The sequence below is a fragment of the Triticum urartu genome, chromosome 5A (assembly GCF_056163025.1).
Source record: "Triticum urartu cultivar PI428250 chromosome 5A, HENAU_Tu73, whole genome shotgun sequence".
NCBI classification, from domain to species: Eukaryota; Viridiplantae; Streptophyta; class Magnoliopsida; order Poales; family Poaceae; genus Triticum; species Triticum urartu.
This window is the reverse complement of record NC_141877.1, coordinates 79,268,511-79,296,346: the sequence shown is the minus strand read 5'-3', so window position 1 is coordinate 79,296,346 and position 27,836 is coordinate 79,268,511. Positions and strand designations below refer to the sequence as shown.

General features: G+C 45.9%; 4 protein-coding genes across 13 annotated transcripts; 3 read left to right on the top strand and 1 right to left on the bottom strand.

The window, feature by feature from the left end:
• Window positions 1-423: 423 nt before the first annotated feature.
• Window positions 424-1,951, top strand: LOC125507953 (putative carboxylesterase 13). Its single transcript, XM_048672496.2, has one exon. It carries the CDS (start codon window positions 708-710, stop codon window positions 1,761-1,763), a length of 1,056 nt encoding a protein of 351 aa, XP_048528453.2. The 5' UTR covers window positions 424-707; the 3' UTR covers window positions 1,764-1,951.
• Window positions 1,952-17,984: 16,033 nt separating this feature from the next.
• Window positions 17,985-20,310, top strand: LOC125506793 (B3 domain-containing protein Os12g0592300-like). 3 transcript variants are annotated; one of them, XM_087522639.1, is made up of 5 exons: window positions 17,985-18,073; window positions 18,223-18,359; window positions 18,563-18,983; window positions 19,252-19,490; window positions 19,850-20,310. In XM_087522639.1, the coding sequence occupies exons 2-5, from the start codon at window positions 18,228-18,230 to the stop codon at window positions 20,123-20,125; spliced, it is 1,068 nt and encodes a 355-aa protein (XP_087378765.1). In that variant the 5' UTR covers window positions 17,985-18,073; window positions 18,223-18,227; the 3' UTR covers window positions 20,126-20,310. The 3 variants fall into 3 exon arrangements, with proteins under 3 accessions (XP_087378765.1, XP_087378766.1, XP_087378764.1); XM_087522640.1 differs by having other exon boundaries at window positions 18,011-18,091; XM_087522638.1 differs by lacking the exon at window positions 17,985-18,073 and having other exon boundaries at window positions 18,210-18,359.
• Window positions 20,311-21,816: 1,506 nt separating this feature from the next.
• LOC125507951 (B3 domain-containing protein Os12g0592300-like) lies at window positions 21,817-24,051 on the top strand. Of its 3 annotated transcripts, none has more exons than XM_087525561.1 (5): window positions 21,817-21,942; window positions 22,061-22,197; window positions 22,380-22,800; window positions 22,973-23,214; window positions 23,609-24,051. In XM_087525561.1, exons 2-5 carry the CDS (start codon window positions 22,069-22,071, stop codon window positions 23,882-23,884), a joined length of 1,068 nt encoding a protein of 355 aa, XP_087381687.1. In that variant the 5' UTR covers window positions 21,817-21,942; window positions 22,061-22,068; the 3' UTR covers window positions 23,885-24,051. The 3 variants fall into 3 exon arrangements, with proteins under 3 accessions (XP_087381687.1, XP_087381686.1, XP_048528448.2); XM_087525560.1 differs by having other exon boundaries at window positions 21,848-21,965; XM_048672491.2 differs by lacking the exon at window positions 21,817-21,942 and having other exon boundaries at window positions 22,033-22,197.
• Window positions 24,052-25,041: 990 nt separating this feature from the next.
• LOC125507952 (uncharacterized) lies at window positions 25,042-27,283 on the bottom strand. Of its 6 annotated transcripts, XR_015604020.1 has the most exons (5): window positions 27,020-27,283; window positions 26,811-26,917; window positions 26,297-26,363; window positions 25,894-25,945; window positions 25,042-25,427 (listed from the first exon to the last, which is right to left on the bottom strand). XR_015604020.1 is itself a non-coding variant. In XM_048672493.2 (4 exons), the coding sequence occupies exons 1-3, from the start codon at window positions 27,187-27,189 to the stop codon at window positions 26,344-26,346; spliced, it is 297 nt and encodes a 98-aa protein (XP_048528450.1). In that variant the 5' UTR covers window positions 27,190-27,283; the 3' UTR covers window positions 25,042-25,427; window positions 26,297-26,343. The 6 variants fall into 6 exon arrangements, 4 of the variants coding, with proteins under 4 accessions (XP_048528450.1, XP_048528451.1, XP_048528449.1 ...); XR_015604019.1 differs by lacking the exon at window positions 26,297-26,363 and having other exon boundaries at window positions 26,763-26,917; XM_048672493.2 differs by lacking the exon at window positions 25,894-25,945.
• Window positions 27,284-27,836: the final 553 nt, after the last annotated feature.

The window sequence follows — 27,836 nt, the reverse complement described above, 5'->3', positions numbered from 1 at the left end:
AGGCCTATATAGATGAATAGAGAGAGTAACACGTTGTAAAATGTTGATGTCATCGCACAGGTCACTGTTTAAGGCAGGTTTTTTTCCGAACACAATCTAGACGCAAGCGCTCATATACACACACGTATACACTCATCACTATAAACGCACACCCTATCTCTATGAGCACCTTCGAAAGACTGAACCGACATATCATCTTGAAATTTACGAAGTCACTGTAGGCACCGCGTCGTCGACGGGAACGTCTCCTCCCACTGAATATGCATCGTCAGAAATCCTGAAACAAATCCAGATAAATACGAACATCGGGACTTGAACCCTGATTTTTTTTAAGAAAAAGAGAATGATCTCCGGCCTCTGCATCAGGACTTGAACCCTGATGTGCTAGAGATACCACATTCGGTCTAACCATCCAAGCACAAACTGACTCGCCTGTTTAAGACAGGTTGAGGGTGCAAAGGGAAATGATTGTCTACGTTAATCTGAATTGTTTATGTTAATTCGTGTGGAAATGGCCGGGCTGGAGTACTTTTTTTGGCATCGATTCCAATTGTTCAGCGTGCGGCCAATTTGAGCATATACGATTACGCGGACTGCCCGACCATGGCTCCTGTTTCCACCTCGATTCCAAAGTGGATAGAATTGTTAATTCAATCCACGAAATGGTCGCCGATGCCCACCAGTGATACGATTTTGCTCCGGGAGCCATGCCCGAGGCGTGCTGCAACACTGCAATCGTGCACACACTTCGCTTTCGCTCGTCGGAAACTCGACCGCGCGCGACCGCGGCCATGGATCCGGACACCGAGGTCGACTTCGACTTCTCGCCGTTCCTCATCCGCTACAAGAGCGGCCGCGTCCACCGTCTCATGGGCGCGTCCAGAGTCGACGCCGGCACGGACGCCGCCACGGGCGTCACCTGCAAGGACGTCGTCATCGACGCCGACGCCGGCCTGGCCGCGCGGCTCTACCTGCCCAAGGACGTCCCGCGGTCCGAGAAGCTCCCCGTCCTCGTCTACTTCCACGGGGGCGCCTTCGCCGTCCACTCGGCCTTCTCCGGCACGCACCACCGCTTCCTCAACGCCCTCGTGGCCGCGGCCGGCGTCGTGGCCGTGTCAGTCGACTACCGCCTCGCGCCCGAGCACCCGCTCCCGGCCGCCTACGACGACGCGTGGGCGGCGCTCCGCTGGGCCCTGGCGAGCTGCGCGCCGGCCGCCGGGCGGGAGCCGTGGCTGGCCGAGCACGGCGACGCTGCGCGCGTCTTCGTCGCGGGCGACAGCGCCGGCGCCAACATCGCGCACCACATGGCGACAAGGGCCGGCGGCGGAGAGAACGGGCTGCCGGCGGGCGCGCGGATCGAAGGGCTGGTGCTCCTGCACCCGTACTTCCGCGGCAAGGATCTGGTGCCGTCGGAGGGCGCGGACCCCAGGTTCCTGCAGAGGGTGGAGAGGTCGTGGGGCTTCGTGTGCGCGGGGAGGTACGGGGCCGACCACCCGTTCATCAACCCGCTGGCGATGCCGGCGGAGGAGTGGGCGGCGCTCGGCTGCCGGCGAGCACTTGTCACCGTGGCGGAGCTGGACACGATGCGGGACAGGGGCCGGAGGTACGTGGAGGCGCTGAGGGGGAGCGCGTGGACAGGGGAGGAGGCGGTGCTGTACCAGACCGGCGGCGAGGGGCACGTCTACTTCCTGGAGAAGTCCGGCTGGGGCGACAAGGCGGAGAGGGAGATGGACGCCGTCGTCTCGTTCATCAAGCGGAGCTAGGAAACGAAACGATCGATGTTGGGTTCATCTGTGATCTGTCACCGCCGATGGTGGAATTAACGCATGATTTGTTGGACCTTTTGCTCAGATTGTTCCCGGGTTTTCCAAATCATTGTTCCTTTCTGCTCTTGTGCTTGAGCTAGGAGCCACTGCTTCTGTTGTTGGCTTCAATGATTACTTCCTTTTTATTTCAGGCTCAGCAATTTCTTTTTAACACATATACACTCATCTTTATAAATACACACACGCATACCTTATGTATAAAAGCATATCCGACAGACCAGGTCGGTATATCATCTTAAGATTGATGAAGTCGTCACAGGCGTTTTCGTAAGTCGACGAAAACGTCTCCTCGCACTCAACACACATCAACACACATTGCTTGAAGGTCTGAAATACATCTAAAAAAATACGACCCCCAATGTCAAGGTTAGAACTTAAATCCTAATGGATTGGTTTCACGATTCCGGTTCTACCACAAAAAATATGACCATCTAAGCTATGCTCAATTTGCTTCCGAGCTTAGTTGTTGATGGGTGGAGATAGCTGAGGGCAAATCTTTGTAAACTTGGCTGCTGCATATTTCTTTAATCTTTCTTTCTTGATGATAACGACATGGCCCCATGCGATTTTATGTTAGAATTGTGTCGGATGCACTGTATAAAATACTTCCTCCACTTCATAATATAGTGAGTCCACACTTTTGAGATTCAACATTGATCATAAATTAGATCAATAATATATAAATTATTTTATTGAAAATTTATACTTTTGAAAACTTCTTTCGAATACGAATTCAAGGTATCTGTCGCGCTCCCGCAGCAGTCACCCATGTTGATTAAAATTATGATTAAAGTTAAATCTCGAAAAGCATGATCGTGCTACATTATGAAATGGAGGGAGTATGTTATAATTGGAGTTGCATTCGTAGAGCATGTAGACAGGATACAAAGTCGTGCTTGGATAAATAGTGATTGACACACGATTAAAATATGTCAATGTCGTTTGACACATGCGCACAAGGAATCCGATGATATGTGTCAACACCACGGCAATTCCTTTGACACCACTATTTCCAAGTGTCATTTTGCTCTCTACCCAGGTGAAAATCCATCCAGGTAGACGATAAATTTCAAAAAATAGTATAATGAATTATGATAGTTTTAGACAAACATTCTTGCAGTAATGAATTATGATAGTTTTAGGGGGGACACTAGGCGTCGGCCGGCGGATCTTTTAAAAAGATCCGCCGCCTTCGCATCCATTTGGTCAGGGCAATCCAGTGGCGCGGTTCCTTCCTCAGCGTTGCAACAGACCTCTTGTTGCAGAAACATTTGCAATAGAGGTGTTGTTGCAGAGTTTTTTTTGTCTGAACTCTTCTGAAATATGAGTGCTGTTGCGGAAGAAATTTACAACACAGATGATGTTGTAGAACTTTCTTTTTCTTAAATTTTTGCCAACATGGGTATTGTTGTGGAAAGACTTCTGCAACACAAATGATGTTGCAGAATTTTTTTCGTCTTAACCTTTTTGCAACATGAGTGTTGTTTCGGAAGGACTTCTGCAACATGGGTGTTGTTGCGGAAGGACTTTTGCGTCTAATGGTGAAGGTCCTGGCCGGTTGTGTGTCGGCTGCTCAAGCTCGTATCTGACGGTTGCGCATGCGACGGAAGCTCGTATCTGACGGTTGCGCATGCGAGACGTGGATCTGACGAATTGAGTGGCCGAGCATTATCCTCTACCATTGCAACAAATGTCGTGTTGCGGTAATTTTCTGCAACACGGGTCATGTTGCGATTTTTTTTGCAAAATATAGGTAAAGTTGTAGATTTTTTTTGTAACAGAGGCATTGTTAAAAAAATTGCAACGGAGTTCATGTTGCAATTTTTGTTTTTGCAATGGAGGTCATGTTACAGTCTTTTGTACAACAGAGGCCTTGCTGCAGTTAATTATTTTCGTAACAGAGGTCTCGATGCTTTTTTTTGCAACAGAGATCTTGTTGCAGAAAGAAGAGATTGTGAGAAGTCAGGTCCATCCCGTAAGAAGCATGACATCCCAACAAGATGGCAAATGTGAAAGGCTCTAAGTCAGAGTTACACCGCACGGTATATGAAAAAAATAATCAAACAATGGACCCATAGGGGCCCACGCACCTGCACGCTCCGTGTGAACACTTCTAGCGTGGCGTGAAATCACGATGAAGCGATCGAATGGTGCAGCGCCCGGCGGATGCGCAAGCTATAATCAGCCGGCTGATTAACAACGTTTCCCTAATTTTAGACAATGGAATTAACGCATGATTTGTTGGACCTTTTGCTCAGATTGTTCCCGGGTTTTCCAAATTATTGTTCCTTTCTGCTCTTGTGCTTGAGCTAGGAGCAAGTGCTTCTGTTGTTGGCTTCAATGACTACTTTTTTTCTTTTTATTCCATGCTCAGCTATATTTTTTAACACATATACACCTTATCTCTATGAATATATCCTAGAGACTAAGTCGGTATATCATTTTGAGATTGACGAAGTCGTCACAAACGTCTTTGTAGGTCGACGACAACGTCTCTTCCCACTGAACGCGCATTGCCAGAGATAAATCCAAGAAAATACGATCACTAATGTTAAGGCTAGGACTTGACCCTAATGAGTTGGTTTCACCACAAAGAAAATCTGACCATCTGAACTACGCTCGATTTGCTTCCGAGCTCAGCTGTTGACTGGTGGAGATTGCTAAGTGCAAGTCTTTGTAAACTTGGATGCTACATATTTTATAATCTTTCTTCTCGATGATAATGACATGGCCCCGTGCATACTTTATGTTAGAATTGTGTCGTATTTTGATGTTAGAATTGTGTCGAATGCACTATACAAGCTATGTTATAATTGGACTTGTATTCGTAGAACGTGTAGATAGGGTAAGGAGTCGTGTTCAGATAAATATAGATTGACACATGATTAAAACATGTCAACGTCATCCAAAAGAAAAAAAACATATGTTAACATATGTTAACATAATAACACATGCATGCAGAGAAGCCGATGACACGTGCCATCACCTAAATAGCCAGTTTGTGGTATTGTAGCGGTGTCAATAGAGAGGAGCGCCCAAAAAAGGTTAGGTATGACAGCAATCCCTTTGACACCACTATTTCCAAGTGTCATTCTGCTCTCAACCCAGGTGAAAATCCACCCAGATAGACGGTAAATAAAAAAAAAGTATAATGAATTATGATACTTTTAGACAAACATTCTTGCGTGTTCTCTCTATGTATAAATTTTCGTGAAAAGATTGCATTTGTGATGCTTTGGGTAAAGAATAAGCACCCCAAAATTATTGAAAGATGAGCTTTTTCGGAGTATTGGTTATATTTTTTCCCTGACCACATCGAATACTTTTTCTTCATAAAATCCTGCACGGAAGTGAAACATTCAAACACGTGTCCTGTAAAAAAAGAGTTTAGTATTTTCTTTTGGATTTTAACTATTATTTTGAATTTTACTGTTAAGACGAGAGCATGTGCTCCGGGAGCAAAAACTCCATGCCGGACATAGAGTTTCCGAGTTTTTACTCCAAGCTCAAATGCACCCTCGTGAATGTGAAAAATATGGAACTCTACAATATTTGTTGTTGTATTGATGTGGTCCCATGTGTATATTTAGAGTACAAACTAGAAAATGCTTAAGGTACAAGGCAAGATATTATGTGTTTAAATTAATTCTATCTCTATCCTTATTTCTTTCTTCATCATGTTTATACTTCTAACATTTTCCCTAGTCGTAGCGGGAGTGAAGCGGACGATTGCGACTGAATTTGAAGTCTTGTGCTTTTGTCGTCTTCTTCCCTATGCAATCATCACTGCGCCTCTAATGGCTGGTAGGTCAGCACCCAGGGCGGTGACCGCGGCCCCTTCTGACAGTTGTAGGTGTGGCCATGCATATCTATGTCGAGGTAGCCAATCATGTAGTAGCAGTGGTCGGTGATGTAGTCGTCGTGGATGATGACGCCACACAAAACCAGATGCGTAAGAAAAATGTGTTATGTTGTAGATGACGGAGTTGCAGTCGTGGACGATGCACTTTTGCAAATGTCAGAGGTTGCCGTCGACGATGAGTCCACTGATTTTGCCAGGACTGGAGGAAACCCATCAAGCACACATCTGTTTTGTTAGGACCATGTGTCCGTGTAGGGTCGTAATTGTAGTGACGACATGTCAATGCAGTCGTCTCATCATAGATGACGCGGTCACCGCCCAAGGTGCTAACCTATTAGCCATTAGAAATGCAGTGAGGATGGCATACCGGAGAGAAGAGGACAAGCGCAAGCCTTCAAATACAGCTACAATCGGCCGCTTCACTCCCGCTAGGAGAAACGTTAGAAGTATATTATGATGAGCTAGAGATATAAGAGCAACTTCAATGGGGCGACCCAAACGGACGGCGATTTCATCCGTTTTTTGTCCATTTGGGTTGGCCGGCCGCCCGGCGTTCGCCCTGTTTTAGATATGAGTCAGTAGTGCGCCCAACGCGCCGACCCATATGTGCCGGCGTAACCGGCTGGCCGCATTATTTCAACAAATTGCTCATTTTTGCATTGATGAATCTACATTTAAACATATATTCAAATAACATAGTTTGAACCGAATGAAATAGCATAGCCTTATAAGCCGAATAAAAATAAAAATGTCTCACATAGTTTTGCAAGCCGAATAAAAGAAGATACATCTATTGGTTGCCAACATGAGCCCACATATGCTTAACCTGTTGGGGAACGTAGCAGAAATTCAAAATTTTCTACGCATCACCAAGATCAATCTATGGAGTAATCTAGCAACGAGGGAAGGAGAGTGCATCTACATACCCTTGTAGATCGCTAAGCGAAAGCGTTCAAGTAAACGGGGTTGATGGAGTTGTACTCGTCGTGATCCAAATCACCGATGATCCTAGTGCCGAACGGACGGCACCTCTGTGTTCAACACACGTACAGCCCGGTGACGTCTCCTACGCCGTGATCCAGTAAGGGGAGAAGGAGAGGTTGGGGAAGACTCCATTCAGCAGCAGCACGACGGCGTGGTGGTGGTGGAGGAGCACGGGACTCCAGGAGGGCTTCGCCAAGCACTACGAGAGACGAGGAGGAAGAGGGGTAGGGCTGCGCCAACAGGGAGATTGAATCGTGTGTTGGGCTGCCCCTTTGCTCAAGTATATATAGGGGGAGGGGAGGGGCTGCGCCCCCACCTAGGGTTCCCTCCCTAGGGGTGGCGGCAGCCCCCAGATCCCATCTGGGAGGCGGCCAAGGGGGAGAGAGAGGGGGGCGCGCCTAGGATGGGCCTTAGGGCCCATCTGCGCCTAGGGTTTGCCCCCTCTCCCCTTGAGGACGCCTTGGGCCTTGGTGGGAGGCGCCCCAGCCCACCTAGCGGCTGGTCCCTTCCCACTATTGGCCCATGTAAGACTCCGGAGCTGGTGGCCCCACCTGGTGGACCCCCGGACCCCTCCGGTGGTCCCGGTACACTACCGGTGATGCCCGGAACACTTCCGGTGGCCAAAACCATACTTCTTATATATTAATATTTATCTCCGAACCATTCCGGAACTCCTCGTGACGTCCGGGATCTCATCCGGGACTCCGAACAACATTCGGTAACTGCATACATACTTTCCCTATAACCCTAGCGTCATCGAACCTTAAGTGTGTAGACCCTACGGGTTCGGGAGTCATGCAGACATGGCCGAGACAACTCTCCGGTCAATAACCAACAGCAGGATCTGGATACCCATGTTGGCTCCCACATGTTCCACGATGATCTCATCAGATGAACCACGATGTCAAGGACTTAATCAATCCCGTATTCAATTCCCTTTGTCTAGCGGTATTATACTTGCCCGAGATTCGATCGTCGGTATCCCGATACCTTGTTCAATCTCGTTACCGGCAAGTCTCTTTACTCATTCTGTAACACATCATCCCGTGATCAACTCCTTGATCACATTGTGCACATTATGATGATGTCCTACCGAGTGGGCCAGAGGTACCTCTCCGTTTACACGGAGTGACAAATCCCAGTCTCGATTCGTGCCAACCCAACAGACACTTTCGGAGATACCTGTAGTGAACCTTTATAGCCACCCAGTTACGTTGTGATGTTTGGCACACCCAAAGCACTCCTACGGTATCCGGGAGTTGCACAATCTCATGGTCTAAGGAAATGATACTTGACATTAGAAAAGCTTTAGCATACGAACTACACGATCTTTGTGCTAGGCTTAGGATTGGGTCTTGTCCATCACATCATTCTTCTAATGATGTGATCCCGTTATCAACGACATCCAATGTTCATGGTCAGGAAACCGTAACCATCTATTGATTAACGAGCTAGTCAACTAGAGGCTTACTAGGGACACGGTGTTGTCTATGTATCCACACATGTATCTGAGTTTCCTATCAATACAATTCTAGCATGGATAATAAACGATTATCATGAACAAGGAAATATAATAATAACCAATTTATTATTGCCTCTAGGGCATATTTCCAACAATCTCCCACTTGCACTAGAGTCAATAATCTAGTTCACACCGCCATGTGATTAACACTCACAGGTCACATCGCCATGTGACCAACATCCAAGAGTCTAATAGACTCAATGATCTAGTTCACATCACTATGTGATAAACACTCAAAGAGTTCTGGGTTTGATCATATTATGCTTGTGAGAGAGGTTGTAGTCAACGGGTCTTGCCATATTCAGATCCCTATGTATTTCGCAAAAATTTATATCATATATGCTGCTACCACGTTCCACTTGGAGCTATTCCAAATTACTTCTCCATTATACGTATCCGGTATCTCTACTCAGAGCTATCCGGATAGGTGTTAATCTTGCATCGATGTAACTCTTTACGTCGAACTCTTTATCACCTCCATAACCGAGAAACATTTCCTTATTCCTCTAAGGATAATTTTGACCGCTATCTAGTGATCTACTCCTAGATCACCTTTGTACCCTCTTGCCAGACATGTGGCAAGGCACACATCAGGTGCGGTACTCAGCATGGCATACCGTATAGAGCCTATGACAAGAGCATAGGGGACGACCTTCGTCCTTCCTCTTTCTTCTGCCGTGGTCAATCTTTGAGTCTTACTCAACTTCACACCTTACAACTCAGGTGAGAACCCCTTCTTTGACTGATATATTTTGAACTCTTTCAAAAACATGTCAAGGTGTGCGTTCTTTGAAAGTATCATTAGGCGTCTTGATCTATTTCTATAGATCTTGATGCCCAATATGTAAGCAGCTTTATCCAGGTCTTCCTTTGAAAATCACTCTTCAAACAACCGTTTATGCTTTCCATAAATTCTACATTATTTCAGATCAACAATATGTCATCCACATATACTTACCAGAAATATTGTAGTGCTCCCACTCACTTTCTTGTAAATACAAGTTTCTAGCAAACATTGTATAAACCTAAAAGCTTTGATCACTCTATCAAAGCATATATTCCGATTCTGAGATGCTTGCTCTAGTCCATAGAAGGATCGCTGGAGCCAGCATACCTTTTAGCATCCTTAGGATCGACAAAACCTTTTATTGTATCACATACAACTTTTCTTACGAAAACTGGTAAGAAAACTTGTTTTGACATCCATCCGTAAGATTTCATAATCGAAAAATACAGCTAATGCTAACATGATTCCGACGGACTTAAGCATCGCTACGGGTGAGAAATTCTCATCGTAGTCAACTCCTTGAACTTGTGAAAAGACTCTTTCCCACAAGTCGAGCTTCATAGACGGCAACATTACTGCCCACGTCCGTCTTCTTCTTAAAGATCCATTTATCTCAATGGCTTGCCGATCATCGGGCAAGTCCACCAAAGTCCATACTTTGTTCTAATACATGGATCCTATCTCGGATTTCATGGCTTCTAACCATTTGTCGGAATACGGGCCCACCATCGCTTCTCCATAGCTCGTAGGTTCATTGTTGTCTAACAACATGATATCTAAGACAGGATTACCGTACCACTTAGGAGTAGTACATATCCTTGTCGACCTACGAGGTTCGATAGCAACTTGATCCAAAGCTTCATGATCACTATCATTAACTTCCTATTCAACAGACGTAGGCTCCACAGAAAACATCTTTCTATGTTGCATCACTCTCTGGTTGAAGTAAAGGTTCGACAACCTCATCAAGTTCTATCTTCCTCCCACTCATTTCTTTCGAGAGAAACTCCTTCTCGAGAAAGGACCCGTTCTTAGCAACAAACAATTTGCCCTCGGATCTAAGATAGAAGGTATACCCAACTGTCACCTTTGGGTATCCTATGAAGATGTGTTTGTCCGCTTTGGATTCGAGCTTCTTCGGCTGAAGCCTTAACCATCGCATCCCCAAACGTTAAGAAACGACAACTTTGGTTTCTTGCCAAACCAATGTTCTTATGACGTCGTCTCAATGGACTTAGATGGTGTCCTATCTAAAGTGAATGCAGCTGTCTCTAACGCATAACCTCAAAATGAAAACGGTAGATTGATAAGAGACATCATAGATCACACCATATCTCATAAGGTTCGATTACGATGTCTGGACACACCATAACCCAGTGGTGTTCCAGGTGGCTTCAACTGTGAAACAATTCCACAATGTCTTAAGTGTTTGCCAAACTCATAACTCAGATATTCTCATTGATCAGATCGTAGGAATTTTATCTTCTTGTTATGATGATTCTTAACTTCACTCTGAAATCGCTTGAACTTTTCAAACGTTTCAGACTTGTGCTTCATTAAGTAAATATACCTATATCTACTCAAATCGTCAGTGAAGATGAGAAAATAGCGCTATCCACCGCATGCTCCAATTCTCATTGGATCACACACATCTGCATGTATGATTTCCAACAAGTCACTTGCCCGTTTCATTGTACCTGAAAACGGGGTCTTAGTCATCCTGCCCATGAGGCATGACTCGCATGTGTCAAGCGATTCAAAATCAAGTGACTCCAAACATCCATCGACATGGAGTTTCTTCATGCATCTTACGCCAATATGACCTAAGCGGCAGTGCCATGAGAAAGTGGTACTATCATTATTAACTCTACATCTTTTAGCGTGAACATGTATATTACCATGACCGAGATTCAATGAACCATTCACATAGGGTGCATGACCATGAAAGGTATCATTCATGTAAACAGAATAACCGTTATTCTCTAACTTAAATGAATGACCGTATTGCAATGAACATGATCTAATAATATTCATGTTCAACGTAGACACCTGATAACATTTATCTAGGTTCAATACTAATCCCGAAGGCAGATGGAGCGTGCGATGGTGATCTCATCAACTTTGGAAACACTTCCAACACACATCGTCACCTCGCCCTTAGCCAGTCTCCGTTTAGTCCGTAGCTTTTGCTTCAAGTCACCAATAATAGTAACTGAACCGGTATCCAATACCCAAGTGCTACCAGGAGTACTAGTGAGGTACATATTAATGACACGTATAAACTTTGAAGTTGCCAGCCTTATTATCTACCATGCATTTGGGGTAATTCCACTACCAGTGACCGTTCCCCTTACAATAGAAGCATTTAGTCTCGGGTTTGGGTTCAACCTTGGGTTCCTGCACTGGAGCGGCAACTGGTTTGCCATCCATGAAGTTTCCCTTTTAGCCCTTGCCCTTCTTGAAACCAGTGGTCTTGTTAAAACCATCAACACTTGATGCTCCTTCTTGATTTCTACCTATTGCGGTCTTAAGCACCGCGAACAGCTCCGGGATCAACTCCATCCCTTGCATGTCATAGTTCATCACGAAGATCTAGTAGCTTAGTGATAGTGGCTTGAGAACTCTATCAATCACTATCTTATCTAGAAGTTTAACTCCAACTTGATTTAAGTGATTGTAGCACCCAGACATTCTGAGCACATGCTCACTAGCTGAGCTATTCTCCTCCATCTTATTGGCAAAAGAACTTGCCAGAGGTCTCACACCTCTCAACACGGGCATGAGCCTGAAATCCCAATTTCAGCTCTTGGAACATCTCATATGTTCTATGGCGTTCAAAACGTCATTGGAATCCCGATTCTAAGCCGTAAAGTATGGTGCACTAAACTATCAAGTAGTCATCAGGATGTGTCTGTCAGGTGTTCACAACATCCACAGACGACGTTGTAGGGGTTTGCACATCGAGCGGTGCATCAAAGACATAAGCCTTCTGTGTAGCAGTGAGGACACTCCTCGGACTACGGACCTAGTCCGCATCAGTGCTTACAATATCTTTCAACTTGGTCTTTCTCTAGGAACGTATTGAAACAGGGAGCTACAACGTGAGCTATTTATCTACAACATATTTGCAAAGACAATTTAGACTATGTTCATGATAATTGAGTTCATTTAATGAACTCCCACTCAGATATACATCCTTCTAGTCATCTAAGTGAAACATGATCCGAGTCAACTAGGCCGTGTCCGATCATCACGTGAGACGGACTAGTCAACATCGGCGAACATCTTCATGTTGATCGTATCTTTTATACGACTCATGCTCGACCTTTCGGTCTTCCGTGTTCCGAGGCCATGTCTGTACATGCTAGGCTCGTCAAGTCAACCTAAGTGTTTTTAATGTGTAAATCTGGCTTACACCCGTTGTATTCGAACGTTAGAATCTATCACACCCGATCATCACGTGGTGCTTCGAAACGACGAACCTTCGCAACGGTGCACAGTTAGGGGGAACACTTTCTTGAAATTTTAGTGAGGGATCATCTTATTTAAGCTACCGTCGTTCTAAGCAAATAAGATGTAAAACATGATAAACATCACATGCAATCAAATAGTGACATGATATGGCCAATATCATTTTGCTCCTCTCGATCTCCATCTTCGGGGCTCCATGATCATCGTTGTCACCGGCATGACACCATGATCTCCATCATCATGATCTCCATCATCGTGTCTTCTTGAAGTTGTCTCGTCATCTATTACTTCTACTACTATGGCTAACACTTTAGCAATAAAGTAAAGTAATTACATGACGTTTATGTTGACACGCAGGCCATAAATAAATAAAGACAACTCCTATGACTCCTGCCGGTTGTCATACTCATCGACATGCAAGTCATGATTCCTATTACAAGAACATGATCAATCTCATACATCACATATATCATTCATCACATCCTTTTGGCCATATCACATCACAAGGCATATGCTGCAAAAACAAGTTAGACGTCCTCTAATTGTTGTTGCAAGTTTTTACGTGGCTATAGGTTTCTAGCAAGAACGTTTCTTACCTACGCCAAAACCACAACGTGATATGCCAATTTCTATTTACCCTTCATAAGGACCCTTTTCATCGAATCCAATCCGATTAAAGTGGGAGAGACAGACACCCGCTAGCCACCTTATGCAACTAGTGCATGTCAGTCGGTGGAACCAGTCTCACGTAAGAGTACGTGTAAGGTCGGTCCGGGCTGCTTCATCCCACGATGCCGCCGAATCAAGATAAGACTAGTAACGACAAGTAAATTGACAAAATCAACGCCCACAACTGCTTTGTGTTCTACTCGTGCATAGAAACTACGCATAGACCTAGCTCATGATGCCACTGTTGGGGAACATAGCAGAAATTCAAAATTTTCTACGCATCATCAAGATCAATCTATGGAGTAATGTAGCAACGAGGGAAGGAGAGTGCATCTACATACCCTTGTAGATCGCTAAGCGAAAGCGTTCAAGTAAACGGGGTTGATGGAGTCGTACTCGTCATGATCCAAATCATCGATGATCCTAGTGCCGAACGGACGGCACCTCCGCGTTCAACACACGTACAGCCCGGTGACGTCTCCTACGCCTTGATCCAGCAAGGGGAGAAGGAGAGGTTGGGGAAGACTCCATCCAGCAGCAGAACGACGGCGTGGTGGTGGTGGAGGAGCGCGGGACTCCAGGAGGGCTTCACCAAGCACTACGAGAGACGAGGAGGAAGAGGGGTAGGGCTGCGCCAACAGGGAGATTGAATCGTGTGTTGGGCTGCCCCTTTGCTCAAGTATATATAGGGGGAGGGGAGGGGCTATGCCCCCACCTAGGGTTCCCTCCCTAGGGGTGGCGGCAGCCCCCAGATCCCATCTGGGAGGCGGCCAAGGGGGAGAGAGAGGGGGCGCACCTAGGGTGGGCCTTAGGGCCCATCTGCGCCTAGGGTTTGCCCCCTCTCCCCTTGAGGACGCCTTGGGCCTTGGTGGGAGGCGCCCCAGCCCACCTAGGGGCTGGTCCTTTCCCACTATTGGCCCATGTAAGCCTCCCGGAACACTTCCGGTGGCCAAAACCATACTTCCTATATATTAATCTTTACCTCTGGACCATTCCGGAACTCCTCCTGACGTCCGGGATCTCATCCGGGACTCCGAACAACATTCGGTAACCGCGTACATACTTTCCCTATAACCCTAGCGTCATCGAACCTTAAGTGTGTAGACCCTACGGGTTCGGGAGTCATGCAGACATGGCCGAGACAACTCTCCGGTCAATAACCAACAGCGGGATCTGGATACCCATGTTGGCTCCCACATGTTCCACGATGATCTCATCAGATGAACCACGATGTCAAGGACTTAATCAATCCCGTATTCAATTCCCTTTGTCTAGCGGTATTATACTTGCCCGAGATTCGATCGTCGGTATCCCGATACCTTGTTCAATCTCGTTACCGGCAAGTCTCTTTACTCGTTCCGTAACACATCATCCCATGATCAACTCCTTGATCACATTGTGCACATTATGATGATGTCCTACCGAGTGGGCCCAGAGGTACCTCTCCGTTTACACGGAGTGACAAATCCCAGTCTCGATTCGTGCCAACCCAACAGACACTTTCGGAGATACCTGTAGTGAACCTTTATAGCCACCCAGTTACGTTGTGACGTTTGGCACACCCAAAGCACTCCTACGGTATCCGGGAGTTGCACAATCTCATGGTCTAAGGAAATGATACTTGACATTAGAAAAGCTTTAGCATACGAACTACACGATCTTTGTGCTAGGCTTAGGATTGGGTCTTGTCCATCACATCATTCTCCTAATGATGTGATCCCGTTATCAACGACATCCAATGTCCATGATCAGGAAACCGTAACCATTTATTAATTAACGAGCTAGTCAACTAGAGACTTACTAGGGACACGGTGTTGTCTATGTATCCACACATGTATCTGAGTTTCCTATCAATACAATTCTAGCATGGATAATAAACGATTATCATGAACAAGGAAATATAATAATAACCAATTTATTATTGCCTCTAGGGCATATTTCCAACATAACTAAATCATTTTACAGCTGTACGTGGGTTTCCCAATCACGCATGTCATGATGAAATTGGTGAACGGTTCAAACATTGCCGCTCCTCCATGCTCAGGTATAACATTCTCACACTGAAACTGAAACCCTTGATCGTACAGACGTTTCGAGCGCTCGTTTTCTACGATCATATTGTGCATGATCGCACAAGCAGTCATCGCCTCCCACAGCTTCCGCGTGCTCCAGGTATTAGCAGGATACCGAACGATGCCCCGTCGAGATTGCAAAACACCAAAGGCACGCTCGACATCCTTCCTAGCACTCTCTTGCTCTTGGGCAAATCTTTTTCTCTTCTCTCCGACAGGGTTAGGGATTGTCTTGACAATAGTAGTCCACTGATGATAGATACCGTCACCCAGGTAGTATCCTTTGTCATAGTTGTGGCTGTTGATAGTAAAGTTCACCGGTGGGTTGTTGCCTTCGGCAAGTCTAGCAAACACCAGCGAGCGCTGAAGCACGTTGATATTATTGTGTGATCTAGCCATGTCAAAGAAAGAGAACCAGATCCAGAGATCTTGAGACGCCACAACCTCTAGTATGACAGTGCAAGTCGTGACATGGCCCTTATACTACCCTTGCCAAGCAGAAGGGCAGTTATTCCACTCTCAGTGCATGCAGTCTATCCTGCCAAGCATCCCTGGGAAGCCTCTGCTGGCATTCATCGCCAACAAACGGGTTGTATCTTCAGGAGTTGGCTCTCTCAAGTACTCAGCGCCAAACACATCAATAACAGCCTTGCAGAACTTATACAGGGACTCTAGGCATGTAGACTCGCTCATACGGATGTACTCGTCAATGAGATCATCGGGCACTCCGTATGCAAGCATTCGGATGGGGGCAGTGCTTTTCTAATAAGAGAAGAAACCAATCTTGCCAACGACATCCTCTTTGCACTCGAAATAGTCATCATAGCCGACCACCCCCTCTCTAATACGGTTGAAAAAATGCCTACTCATACGGAAACGGTGGCGAAATTTTTGATGTTTGAACAATGGGTTTGTTGTATCAAAGTAGTCCTTCCAAAGAAAGGAAATGCCCGCTCTCTCGGTTGCGATTCAACGCCGGAAGGTGGCCCGGAATGGAGCCACGGAACAACGGCCGCTGGCTGTTGAGGTGGTGATGGACAAATACGGCAGCCAATATCTCCTCCTCGCCATCGGACGACGAATCGTCGAAGTTGCAAAGGAAATTGTGAAAAAAGAACTCGTCGACGGAGTCTATTTTGTACCTTGGGCAAACTGTTGAACAACTTGCGGGCATCGATGAAGGAGACGGCCGACGAAGGGAGTCGCAACGCGCACGGACCAGCTAGCTACCCTGCCGGCGTCCGACGAGTGGGCCGACGTCCGACGAGCGTGCCGGTGAGGATCTGGCCGGGGCGGCGAGGCGGCTTCTTGCTCGCGGTCGCGACTGTGTGGTGGGGGAAGGGGGAGTGGGAGTGGGAAGCAGTCGGCTCCCCGGCGGCAAGACGGCGGTGGCTGGCGACGTGGGAGTTGGCGGCGTTGTTGGGTGGACGTGGAGGCGCCGGCAGCTGGCAGAGTCGCCGGAAAAAATGGGCGGTGGCGTCAGCGACGAAGGAGGTGGGCGAGGGTTGCAGTTGGATGGGCGAGGCCAATGTGCCACCGACCAGCGGACCCGGGGGAGGAGAAGGCGAGCGCGCGCGTCCGTCTCATGACCATGCCGATGCAAATCTAGCTAAAAAATCTGTCCGTCCATTTGGGTCGGCGCGTTGGTCCGCCTTTTATGTCAGTGCCAACCCAAACGGACGACGACAGACGAGATGGGTTGCTCTATTAAAGTTACTCTAATAAATTCAAAACACGTGTAACTTATCCTCTACTTCAAATCTCTCCCTTACAATTGTACTTTATATATATCAAATACGAGGATCAGATCAATACAATAGCACAACGGAAATATTATCTTGAATGTTTACATACGTGCAAACTTTCATGAACCTAATATTCTGGGTAAAAAAAAGGAAAATCACTGCTCCAAAAAGACTATTTTTTTGAAAGCATTTCGGAGTGTTGACTCCACGAATGCAGGAAGAAAATTAAATACTTGTTATACAATTTTGAATTTTTCTATAATATGCACAAGCATGCGTATTATATATTGATAGAAGAAAAGAAGAGATCCCCTCTGCGGGTTAGTTTTTATTTTTATTTTACTGTGCATAGAGAAGCATTTGAGGTCGAGAGTAGAAGGGCACTTTCGCTCCATGTCACACTAGTTTCTTTATCTTTATTTGCTGCTTTATTGTGCCACTAAGACAGGACAGGGACCCCATTGTCAGCTAGAGACCAGATAGAGTTCCAATGCGTATAAGGAACTTACGCAATTCACTGAAGCAACGTGGCTACTAGAAGCTGCGAGCTGTGTACTGAAATAGTACATAGATTGTTTTCTTTTTGAGCAGTTTTAACATAGTCCCTTTTATCTCCTCTTTTCACATGAGAACATGAGAGGTAAGAGTATAAAATAAATCTTAGCCGTTGATCTCATCAATGAATGGCTTGATTGATTCTTACCTTCTTACCTCACATGTAAAAAAAGAAGATAAGAGGGACCATGTTAAAATTTGCCTTTCTTTTTAGAGGTAGTGTGAATTGTTTCGTGTTTGCTTACTTCTTTGCAACTTATTGTCTCTAGTCGCTAAAATGTTGGTCCGAACCCTTCTGTCTGTTCAGAGTTCACACATCTTGGTCTGCTCACTCAGAACAGTTGCTTCCCATTTTTATTTGCACATCACTGTTCTCTCCACCGAGCACCAGCTTCAGCTCGCCTTACCAACACGTGTCTCACCCTGACCCCACATGTCAGTGTCAAGGTCTGCCACTTTACCCTCTCCCGGTGGTAACACCTGTCAAATTTAGCCTCTTCTTGTTAACATCAAGGAGGAAAGTTACAACAGCCTCGTCGGAGAAGCCAAGAACTCATCTCCTCTTCTCCTCCTTCCTCAGGTCAGCTGCATCCTGCATGTAAGCACATACTCTGCTTTCCTTGCACTGCATCCATGGATTTGGGGCCTTGGCAACTGACGAAGCTTCATGTGGATTTGGGGTTTTGGCAACTGACGAAGCTTCATGCATGTCTGCAATGGTGGTAGCAGGTGAGATGATGGTGGATGAGAAGGGAAGGTGTGGGAGGTGCAGGGAGTGGCAGGAGCACTACTACTGGGAGCACATGGAGGATGTGAGCAAGATCAGCTTCTTCAAGCTCATGACAGGAGATTTTCAGCAGCGCATTGTAAGTATGAAGCGGCACCATGGATGTACACGTAGTAACTTTTTTTCAAGAACATTTTTTCCCTTTCTGTCATCGATTGGTTTGTTGCATTAGTTAGTTTCCTCTCCTGTCGTCTAAATGGAGTTTTTACTGCATTATTATCATGCACTCCCACTTGAGGTAAACTAATTATATGAGATGCCTGTTTAATGTGTTCATCTCAGAGCATACCGGAGAAGATTGCCAACAATTTCATCGGGAAGATCGCCAATGGAGGATTCACCCTCAAAGCACCAAGCGGTGAGGAATGGCGCGTTGGTGTCGAAAAGATTGCCGATAAGCGGTTCTTCATGCCAGGATGGGAGGAATTTGCCATGGCTCACGAACTGCAGGAGAACGAGCTCCTGCTCTTCAAATGCAGTGGCAATTGTTCCTTTGATGTACTCATCTTTGACGCGAGCGGCTGCGAGAAGGTTTCATGTTTCTTTGCCAATAAAAAGGGTATCAATATGCGCAAACAGTTTGATAACATTGTGAGTCAACACGGACAAGAGCACTGCATTTTGAGTGATTCTGACGATACTAGCATGCCACTATCGCAGCTGGTTCGGTCTACTCACAAGGCCTCCACTTCAAAGAAACCAAGTAAGTAAAACTAATATTCCCTCCGTCCCAAGATAAGTGTCGCAGGGAGTACAAGTTTGCAGCCAGTGGCGGTGCCAGGTGCCAGAACTGCAATCAAATATATGAATTTGTATTACTTTTAGGCAAACTGTTTGCAGTGCATCCTCGCAACTTGTACTTATGTACCATTGATGTGGTCAGCTAATGCATAAGCCTGAAACCATATATAAACAAGAGTGACTGTGTTGTACTTCATCATTTTTTCGACATAATGTGTAATTTTCCACAGGGAAAGAGAATGGATCTCCAAACAGCAGCAACTATTATCTTAAGAACGAGGTGGAGCAAGAAGAGGAAAGTGATGACGACCACACTGAATCCAACAACTACTACTACTCAAGGATTGCCAATTGCCTGAGCGAAGATGAACGAGAGGAAATATTCAGGCAGATATCAATTCAGTCAGGCAACCCTGTATATGTGGTTGTCCTGCAGAAGGCTCATGTTCGCCCTGCAAACAACTTACTGGTTAGTTTAATTATTCTGCTATTAGGTTGAAAAGTACATACATAGAACTTCCACCTTTGTTTTGCTTTTGCTTAAAACCGCAGGATACTTGCTTCCACTATGTATGGGAAAAAATATAGAACTTCTCTCTGTTGTAGATTGGGCTTCTAGGCAAAAGCTTTCATGTACTTCATCTTTCTGTTTCCTAGGTACCTGAATATATAATCTAAAAAAAGGTACCTAAACATATAGTGATATACTACAAGAATGACAGCAGTTAAGACCATTTCAATTTTCAACAGCTAGTCCAATTCCATGCTGCTTCTGAACTACTACCGCAATTTGTGAACCAGTTAATGACCACCTCCCGTAATTCGCAGATCATCTCCAGCAAATTTGCAGCTGATCATCTTGAGGGGAGATCATATGAGATGCTGCTTCTCAGGCCAAACAGGAAAGAGAAATGGTGTCTGAAGTACTACCACAGCAGGGTCACCCGAGGCTTCAACAGCCGGCGCTGGAACAAGTTTGTTCGTGATAATATGCTGCGCGAGGGCTACGTCTGCATCTTCGAGCTGATGAAAGGCGCGAGGAAGGCGACGATGACGGTCCACGTCCTTCGGAAGGTGGACGACAAGTTTGTTCTACTGGGCTAAGTTCCAGCATCCTCTTATGTGCCTGAGGTTCAGTGTGTGTAAATGTGTCACGGAGGACTGAACTAGTAGCACAGAAGTAGCTTGCAGTGCCATGCAGCCATATGATGCAAGTGCACCAGTTTGTCACCTAAAGCTAACTTCTTGGTGGATACGGTTCCAATGGAACCAGGTGTGAGCATTGTGAATGTTCACTGACTTCCAGTGCCCGGTTCACCATATCAGAGCATCTACAGCCGTGGACACCAAATCCGGCCCCTCAAACGACCACGGTCATGACCGGACGTGTCCATGGATAGTGAACCGTCACACCTCATATTTTCTGCTATGCATTCGAGTACCTCATATTTCATCCCTTAGATCCATAGAAAGCATGAAAAAATCTACATACTATGCAAATCACACTAGCCTAAACTAGGCTTCTTCGTCGTCGGAGATGTCCAAGATCTCCATGCCGGGCGCCAGGTAGACGGGCGCGTAGGAGGGCTCCGGCTCCTCCTTCTCATCCATATAGGCAAGCATCTCATCAACGTCCGCTTCCTGCTTCGCCTGGAGGATACGGCGGTTGGCCTCCGCCTCCACCTCCGACTGGAGTCTCCCACGTCCTCTTCCTTCTCTGCGTCCTGCTCCTCCTCGAACTCCTCTTCCAGATCCACCGTGTTCAGTGGTAGCACCACGATGATCCAGGCTTCGCGCCTTGCCCGTATCTGCTTAAGGAGTTGCAGCTGACGCTCCAGCGTTAGATAAGGGTAGCTCCTGATCCGTCGGCGTGATGGCATGGCTACTTGATTGTTAGATAAGGGTAGCTCCTGAGCAGACGGCGATTGAAATGTGGTGGCGGACATCGAGCGGCCGGAGAGGCCGTCCCACAGGGGTTTAGAGCTCAAGACCATGATGCTGGTGTGGTCCATAGAGGAGAGGGAGGTGTGATGCGGCTGTTGCCGGGCCTAGCCACGTATAAATAGCGGGCGTCGGCTAGGCCAAGCGGCGGGGTGAGTAATGCCGGCCGATAAGCGGATGGATGGGTGGCGTTCACATGTTGAAATTGAAGTGGGTTTCTCGGCAACTACAAATGTTCAATAAAGAAAGGCGAACAAACGAGTGACTTTGAATGCAGCGTGTACACGGAACGTGGCATGGGCAGGGCGCTGCTTGAATGCTAACTGGCGCTCCGAAGCGGCGCTGACCGGCATAAGTACGCGGCAACTGCTTCGTACGAAAAAGGCGCGAGAGAGGGTTTCAAACGCGTACTGGCAGCGATCCAGACACCCGCAAAGCCTTCCTTTCTACTTATTTTCGATTTGCGAAGAAACAAACGACCGAACCGGTCCGAGGATGGGGTACGGGCTTTTGGGCAGTTCACTGAAGAAATGTGGCTACTTGAAGCTGTGAGCTGTGTAGTGAATTAGTACAAGGATTGTTTTTTAGAGGTGGTGTGAATTGTTTCATGTTTACTTCTTTGCAACTTATTGTCTCTAGTCGCTAAAATATTGGTCCGAACCCGCCTGGCTGTTCACACATCTTGTGTGTTCACTCAGTTCAGTTCCTTCCCCTTTTTTTACGCATCACTGTTCTCTCCACCGAGCATCAATTTTATTCACCATACTAACACGTGTCCAACCCTGACCCTACTTGCCAGTGTCAAGGTCTGCCAGTTTACCTCTCCCGGTGGTAACACCTGTCAAATTTTACTCACTAGGAACCACTCCTCCCACCCTCACTCATCAAAGCAGCCTCTTATCGTTAACATCAAGGAGAAAAGTTACAACAGCCTCGTCGGAGAAGCCAAGAACTCATCTCCTCCTCTCCTCCTTCCTCAGGTCAGGGTCAGCTGCATTCAGATGTACGCACATACTCTGCTTTCCTTGCATCGCATCCATGGATTTGGGGCCTTGGCAACTGACGAAGCTTCATGCACATCTGCAATGGTGGTGGCAGGTGAGTTGATGGTGGATGGGAAGGGAAGGTGTGGGAGGTGCAGGGAGTGGCAGGAGCACTACTACTGGGAGCACATGGAGGATGTGAGCAAGATCAGCTTCTTCAAGTTCATGACAGGAGATTTTCAGCAGCGCATTGTGAGTATGAAGTGGAGTATCCACTATGGATATATACTAGTGCTACCTTTTTATTTTCAAGAACATTTTTTCCCTTTCTGAATGACAGTCGTTTCATGTCATCTAAATGGAGTTTTTGCTGCATTATCATCCACTGTGGAAAACTAATTGTATGAGATGCCTGATTACTGTGTTCATCTCAGAGCATACCAGAGAAGATTGCCAACAATTTCATCGGGAAGATCACCAATGGAGGATTCACACTCAAAGCACCAAGCGGCGAGGAATGGCGCGTTGGTGTCGAAAAGATTGCCGATGAGCTGTTCTTCATGCCAGGATGGGTGGAATTTGCCAGGGCTCACGAACTGCAGGAGAATGACCTCTTGTTCTTCAAATGCAGTGGCAATGGCTCCTTTGATGTACTCATCTTTGACGCAGGTGGCTGCGAGAAGGTTTCATGTTTCTTTGCCAGTAAAAAGGGTACCAACATGCGCAAACAGTTTGATAACATTGTGTGTCAACACGGTGAAGAGCACTGCATTTTGAGTGATTCAAATGATACTAGCATGCCACTATCTCAGCTGGTTCGGTCTACTCACAAGGCCTCTACTTCAAAGAAACCAAGTAAGCAAAGTCAATACAAGTTTGCAGCATCTCCTCACAGCTTGCTCTTGTGTGGCATTGATGCTGTCAGCTAATGCATAAGCCTAAAACCATATATAATCAAGAGTGACTGTGTTGTACTTGATCATTTTGACATAAATACTTTGGTGAACATAATGCGCATTTTCCACAGGGAAAGAGACTGAATCTCCAAAGAACAACAACTGTTTTCTTAAGAATGAGGCAGTAGAGGAAGAAGAGGAAAGTGATAACCACCACACTGAATCCGACTACTACTACTACTCAAGGTTTGCAAATTGCCTGAGTGAAGATGATCGAGAGGAAATATTCGGGCTGGCATCAATTCAATTAGGCAACCCTGTGTATGTGGCTGTCCTGCAGAAGACTCATGTTCGCCGCACGAACAACTTCCTGGTTAGTTTAATTTTTTTTGCTATTAGGATGAAAAGTACATACATAGAACTTCTGCTTTTGTTTTGTTTTTGCTGAAAACCGCTGGATACTTGTTCCAATTTTAGCTGATAATGGAACCCAAAACAAAATGCTTGCTTTGTATGGGGAAACAGCAGTTCTCTCTGTTAGATTGGGATTTTGGGCAGAACTTTCATATAGTCATCTTTTTGTTTTCCTTTCCCTAGATGATGTCTTTTTGTTTCCTAGGTTCCTGAATATATAATCTAAGAAATGGTACCTTAAAATATAGTGATTTTCTTACTGATATATTCAAGATTGCAGTTAAGACTATCCATGATGCTGCTGAACTTGTGGTATCTAATCAATACTGAACCTGATAATGCTCTGCCTGCAGATCGTCCCAAGCAAATTTGCAGCTGATCATCTCGAGGGGAGATCACATGAGATGCTGCTTCTCAGGCCAAACAGAAAAGAGAAATGGTATCTGAAGTACTACCACGGGAGTGTCACCCGAGGCTTCAACTGCCGGCGCTGGAGCAAGTTTGTTCGTGACAATAGGCTGCGCGAGGGCTACGTGTGCGTCTTCGAGCTGATGAAAGGCGCGAGGAAGGCGACGATGACCGTTCACGTCCTTCGGAAGGTGGACGACAAGTTTGTTCTACTGGGCTAAGTTCCAGCATCCTCCTCTGTGCCTGCGGTTCAGTATGTGTACATTTGCCAGGGAGAACTGAACTAGTAGTATGGAAGTAGCTTGCGGTGTATGATGCAAGTGGACCACTTTTGTAACCTAAAGCACTTCTTAGTGTGGTAGTATGTTTCCAATGGAGCCAGGTATGAGCATTGTGAATGTTCCCTGACCTCCACTGCCCGGCTCACCATATTGGAGGATGGATGATTGGTCGTGGCTTGGGCTTGGCGCCGGCCGTGGCGCCAAGAATGGCTCTCGGCTGGGGTAACAGCGACGAGGAGTGAACAGGGGGTGAGCAAGCAGACGGATCTCTTGTTTGCCTTGCCTTGTTCATCAAGGTGACCAGGCTTTTATTTGTAAACACCACGCTAACAAACTGAATTATAGCCGGCTAGCACATGAGAAACAAACCACTGTTGAATCTTTATAGCCGGCCAATACTTGGAAACAAAGCACTAACTGAACCATTATTGCTGGCTAACACTTGGGAAACAAGCCACTGAAAAACTGAATTTTTGTACCGCGCATCGGCTGCGGTGTTGACTGATGATTGCCGTAAGTTGTTGAGTTCTTTCGGCAGGGCGACGATCACTCACTGTGCTAGGGAGAGTAATGCGGCAGCGCATTGGCTAGCCAGTGCTGGTTATAGAGGGAAGCATTGGCTAGCCGGTGCTAGTTATAGAGGGAAGCGTACTGGTGTCTGGCGTGAGCACCCCCCTGATTTCTTAATACCTTCCCTTGTAACTGATATGATCATTATGTAATAAAGGTCGCCGAAGTTCAAAAAAGAAATCTTTATAGCTAATAATAGCACGTTAACAATTGGGAAACAACCCGCTAACAAACTGGGAACCGAATCTGTAGCTAACAACTTAGCCCAAACAACTTTTTTTGACAGCTGTAAGACTACCTACTTTGGGTGATTAACTTGCTAAGAAAATAACATGATAACTTGATTATAGGAGATCTTATATCCGCTAGCTGCGGCAAAGCCTGAGCCTCAGGTTGGCTGGCTGGGTGCAGTTCGTCAAGGCCGTCACCCACCTCCACACGTGATACCATCAACGAGCAATTTTGACATTACTAAGTCAGACTACATTTTAGAGATAGAAACATAGCATTTCAGAAGACAGGAAGGATTGGAAATCAGACACACACATCTCAAGCATCATTGCTCAACTGGAAACTAAAATGACAGTGTGACCACAGTTGTTGCTCGTGGAACAGAGATACCTTCCAATCTAAGAAATCATATAAAATGTGCCACCAAATCCTCTTAGCAGGCAACACAAAGGTATTTCGCTACAAAAGTAGAAGCTAAATCCATGACATAAACCATGTCACATGACAGGAAGATTATTTTCAGTCTAGGCTAGTAATTTGGAGAGAAGCTATTTTGTTGGAGACATTCTTCTAATAACTCAAGGATTAAAAGGACGGCCCCAGAATAGCTTTCCAAAAGACGAATCCAAGATTTGTATCCTCTTTAAAAAGGATGGTGAATCAACACGGCAAATTCAAGTACCTGCAAAAATAATAACACTAAGCTTGAATAATTTGCTAAATGCAATGAAAATTTCAACGGCAAAATTTGTAAGAAAGGTACCAAACCCTACAAAGAGCAGTTGTTATGGAAAATGTATGCTACTGCCCTGCTGCTATGGAATTCACATATTTAACATTATTTCAGCCTACATAATTCAATTCTAGACATTTCCGGTAGAAAAAGGGTCCAGCTGGATAATCAGCACACATCACATACAACGCGTCTTTGGTTACATAGTTCATTTCTTGCAAAGACTGGGAGTACTGTATGATCTGTAATGTGTTCAATGTGCCAAATTTAATTCCTAAACTCTGTGATTATGAGAATTAACTAGACCACATTAATTGTTTTACTACCCATACCATGAAACCTCATCAAGCTTCCATTCAAATGATGATGATTAAAAAACAACATCGCCAAAAGAGTGCATGTTCAAAATCAGCACCTTAGCTATGCTCTACCCTTGCCTCTCCCGCATCACCCATCTTTTCCATTCCCTAAGAAAGCCCAACCATACATATCCTCAATCAATTGAAGTTTCAATATTGAAGTGCACAATATAGCTATTCAAATTTGTAAAAACTAACTAACAGTGAAGCATGTGTGCTCTTAGCATTAGGAAGAGAAGGTATAGCAACAAAGGGCTAACTGGGAAGAGATAAATGGGCTAAAAAGGAGAAGACATTTTGAACATTTGAGACAACAGTGTAATACGATTCTACAAAGCCAACACTCAACAGTTACCTATGTTCTTGCTTTTTTACTTTTTCAATGCAATTACTATCTTGCAGTTTGTTAAATTACTAGTCGCAAAAGAAATACAGAACTGGGAAGAGGAGGGGACCTACATCATTCTAGAAGATAAAGTCCCCGTCATGCTGGCCAGCCTCCAACATCAACCATCGTCCCCATTTCCTATCAAATCCCAATTTTAATCTCCTTACATCAATTTTGGTGTCACTTACAGAAGTAGAAAATAAGCATGCATTGCATATAACCCCCTTATATTGCTTCGATTTTCACCATTGCAATATTAGCCCATTCTACAGAAAATGCAGTTTTTGTTCATGCTGTTTCAAGTATTGATCCTACTAGAGTTACAGAACCAATTAACTTGGCCTCACTGAAAACACACCCATCCATTTCCAGACAGAAAACAAGTTGGATCTATGACCCCGAGAGAAATGACCACCTTCAACATATTGCTAGGCAACTCACAAAAACTAGCGCAGAAGTCGACACTAGTAACAAAGTACACAATTCACCATCTACCTAGATAGATTAAAATCTTGAAAATGGGATCACGACACTAACTTCGATTAGATTAGCGATCCTGACAAGTACGGCAGAAAAAGAGGGTACCCTGGGAGAGCTCGCAGCAGGCCCGGGCGCTGGCAGACGGGTGCGCCGTCATCCGCCCTAGCACCACCGCCGCCGTCAGCGGCGACCCCATCATGGCCGCCAGGGGCCTGCACACACACACGCGCGCGCGCGCACAACAACATCATGAGGACATCAGATCGCCATCTCAGCGCAGTGCGAATGCCTAATTGGGCATCGGGTTGACTTACCGTGCGGCCCCGAGCGGGGAGGTGGAGTGGGAGGGGGCGAAGGGGGAAGGGATTCGGCGGCGCGGGGCCGCGAAGGGAGGAGGGGCGCGGAGGCCGCCGAGCGCGGCGGAGGGTGCCGGGCGGCGGACCGCGGCGAGGACGGTGCGGGACGCAGCGCCGCGCCACGCCATGGCTAGGGTTCAGGCGGAGGAGCGGGTGGAGGAGGCGGCGGCGGCGGTGATTGGAAGTGGCGTTGGCGGCCGGTGGTTTTAGGTTTTAATAGAGGAAGGGTGAAAAAAAAAGCGTAGCGGGCCGGGCTCATGCGCGATGTACTCGGCGCTTATTTCTGTTATCCTGTTCACCTTTTTTTTTCGAGAGAAATGTTTATCCTGTTCGGCTGATCTTTTAGATCCTTCGGCTGTTTTTTTAGGGACGGTGGTGGCTACTCGACGTTTGGGCCTCAAGGGCTCCGGTAGATTTCATCTAGAAGCTGATGATTAGTCGATCAATTTCTCAATCTATGGGTCTCTTTGATTCAAAGGATCTTCATAGGATTCTTAAAGGATTAGAATTCTTCGAATTTTTTTCTATGTTGACCGTTTGATTCGTAAGATTGAATCTTGCAGGATTTTTTTTCTAAGGATTTTTTTCTACTACATTTCACAGGAATTCTAGCATCCACTCCAACCTCTTGAAAGAAATCATTTGCTTTCTTCATGACATAATAAAAAAACCTCAAATCCTATGGGGATTCAATGGACATGCCATTCAATCCTACATTTTTCCTATTCCTGTGTTTTTGCAATCCTACGAATCAAAGAGCCCCTAAACTCTCCCA

What these genes read in the sequence shown, in the direction of transcription:
- LOC125507953 (XM_048672496.2), top strand. Translation starts at nt 708, where the DNA reads ATGCCCGAGGCGTGCTGCAACACTGCAATCGTGCACACACTTCGCTTT.
- LOC125506793 (XM_087522638.1), top strand. Translation starts at nt 18,210, where the DNA reads ATGGTGGTAGCAGGTGAGATGATGGTGGATGAGAAGGGAAGGTGTGGG. An exon ending in GAGATTTTCAGCAGCGCATT is followed by an intron (nt 18,360 to 18,562) that starts GTAAGTATGAAG and finishes TGTTCATCTCAG; the next exon opens with AGCATACCGGAGAAGATTGC. An exon ending in CTCCACTTCAAAGAAACCAA is followed by an intron (nt 18,984 to 19,251) that starts GTAAGTAAAACT and finishes AATTTTCCACAG; the next exon opens with GGAAAGAGAATGGATCTCCA.
- LOC125507951 (XM_048672491.2), top strand. Translation starts at nt 22,048, where the DNA reads ATGGTGGTGGCAGGTGAGTTGATGGTGGATGGGAAGGGAAGGTGTGGG. An exon ending in GAGATTTTCAGCAGCGCATT is followed by an intron (nt 22,198 to 22,379) that starts GTGAGTATGAAG and finishes TGTTCATCTCAG; the next exon opens with AGCATACCAGAGAAGATTGC. An exon ending in GCCGCACGAACAACTTCCTG is followed by an intron (nt 23,215 to 23,608) that starts GTTAGTTTAATT and finishes CTCTGCCTGCAG; the next exon opens with ATCGTCCCAAGCAAATTTGC.
- LOC125507952 (XM_048672492.2), bottom strand. Translation starts at nt 27,189, where the DNA reads ATGGCGTGGCGCGGCGCTGCGTCCCGCACCGTCCTCGCCGCGGTCCGC. An exon ending in TCCCCGCTCGGGGCCGCACG is followed by an intron (nt 26,918 to 27,019) that starts GTAAGTCAACCC and finishes GTGTGTGTGCAG; the next exon opens with GCCCCTGGCGGCCATGATGG.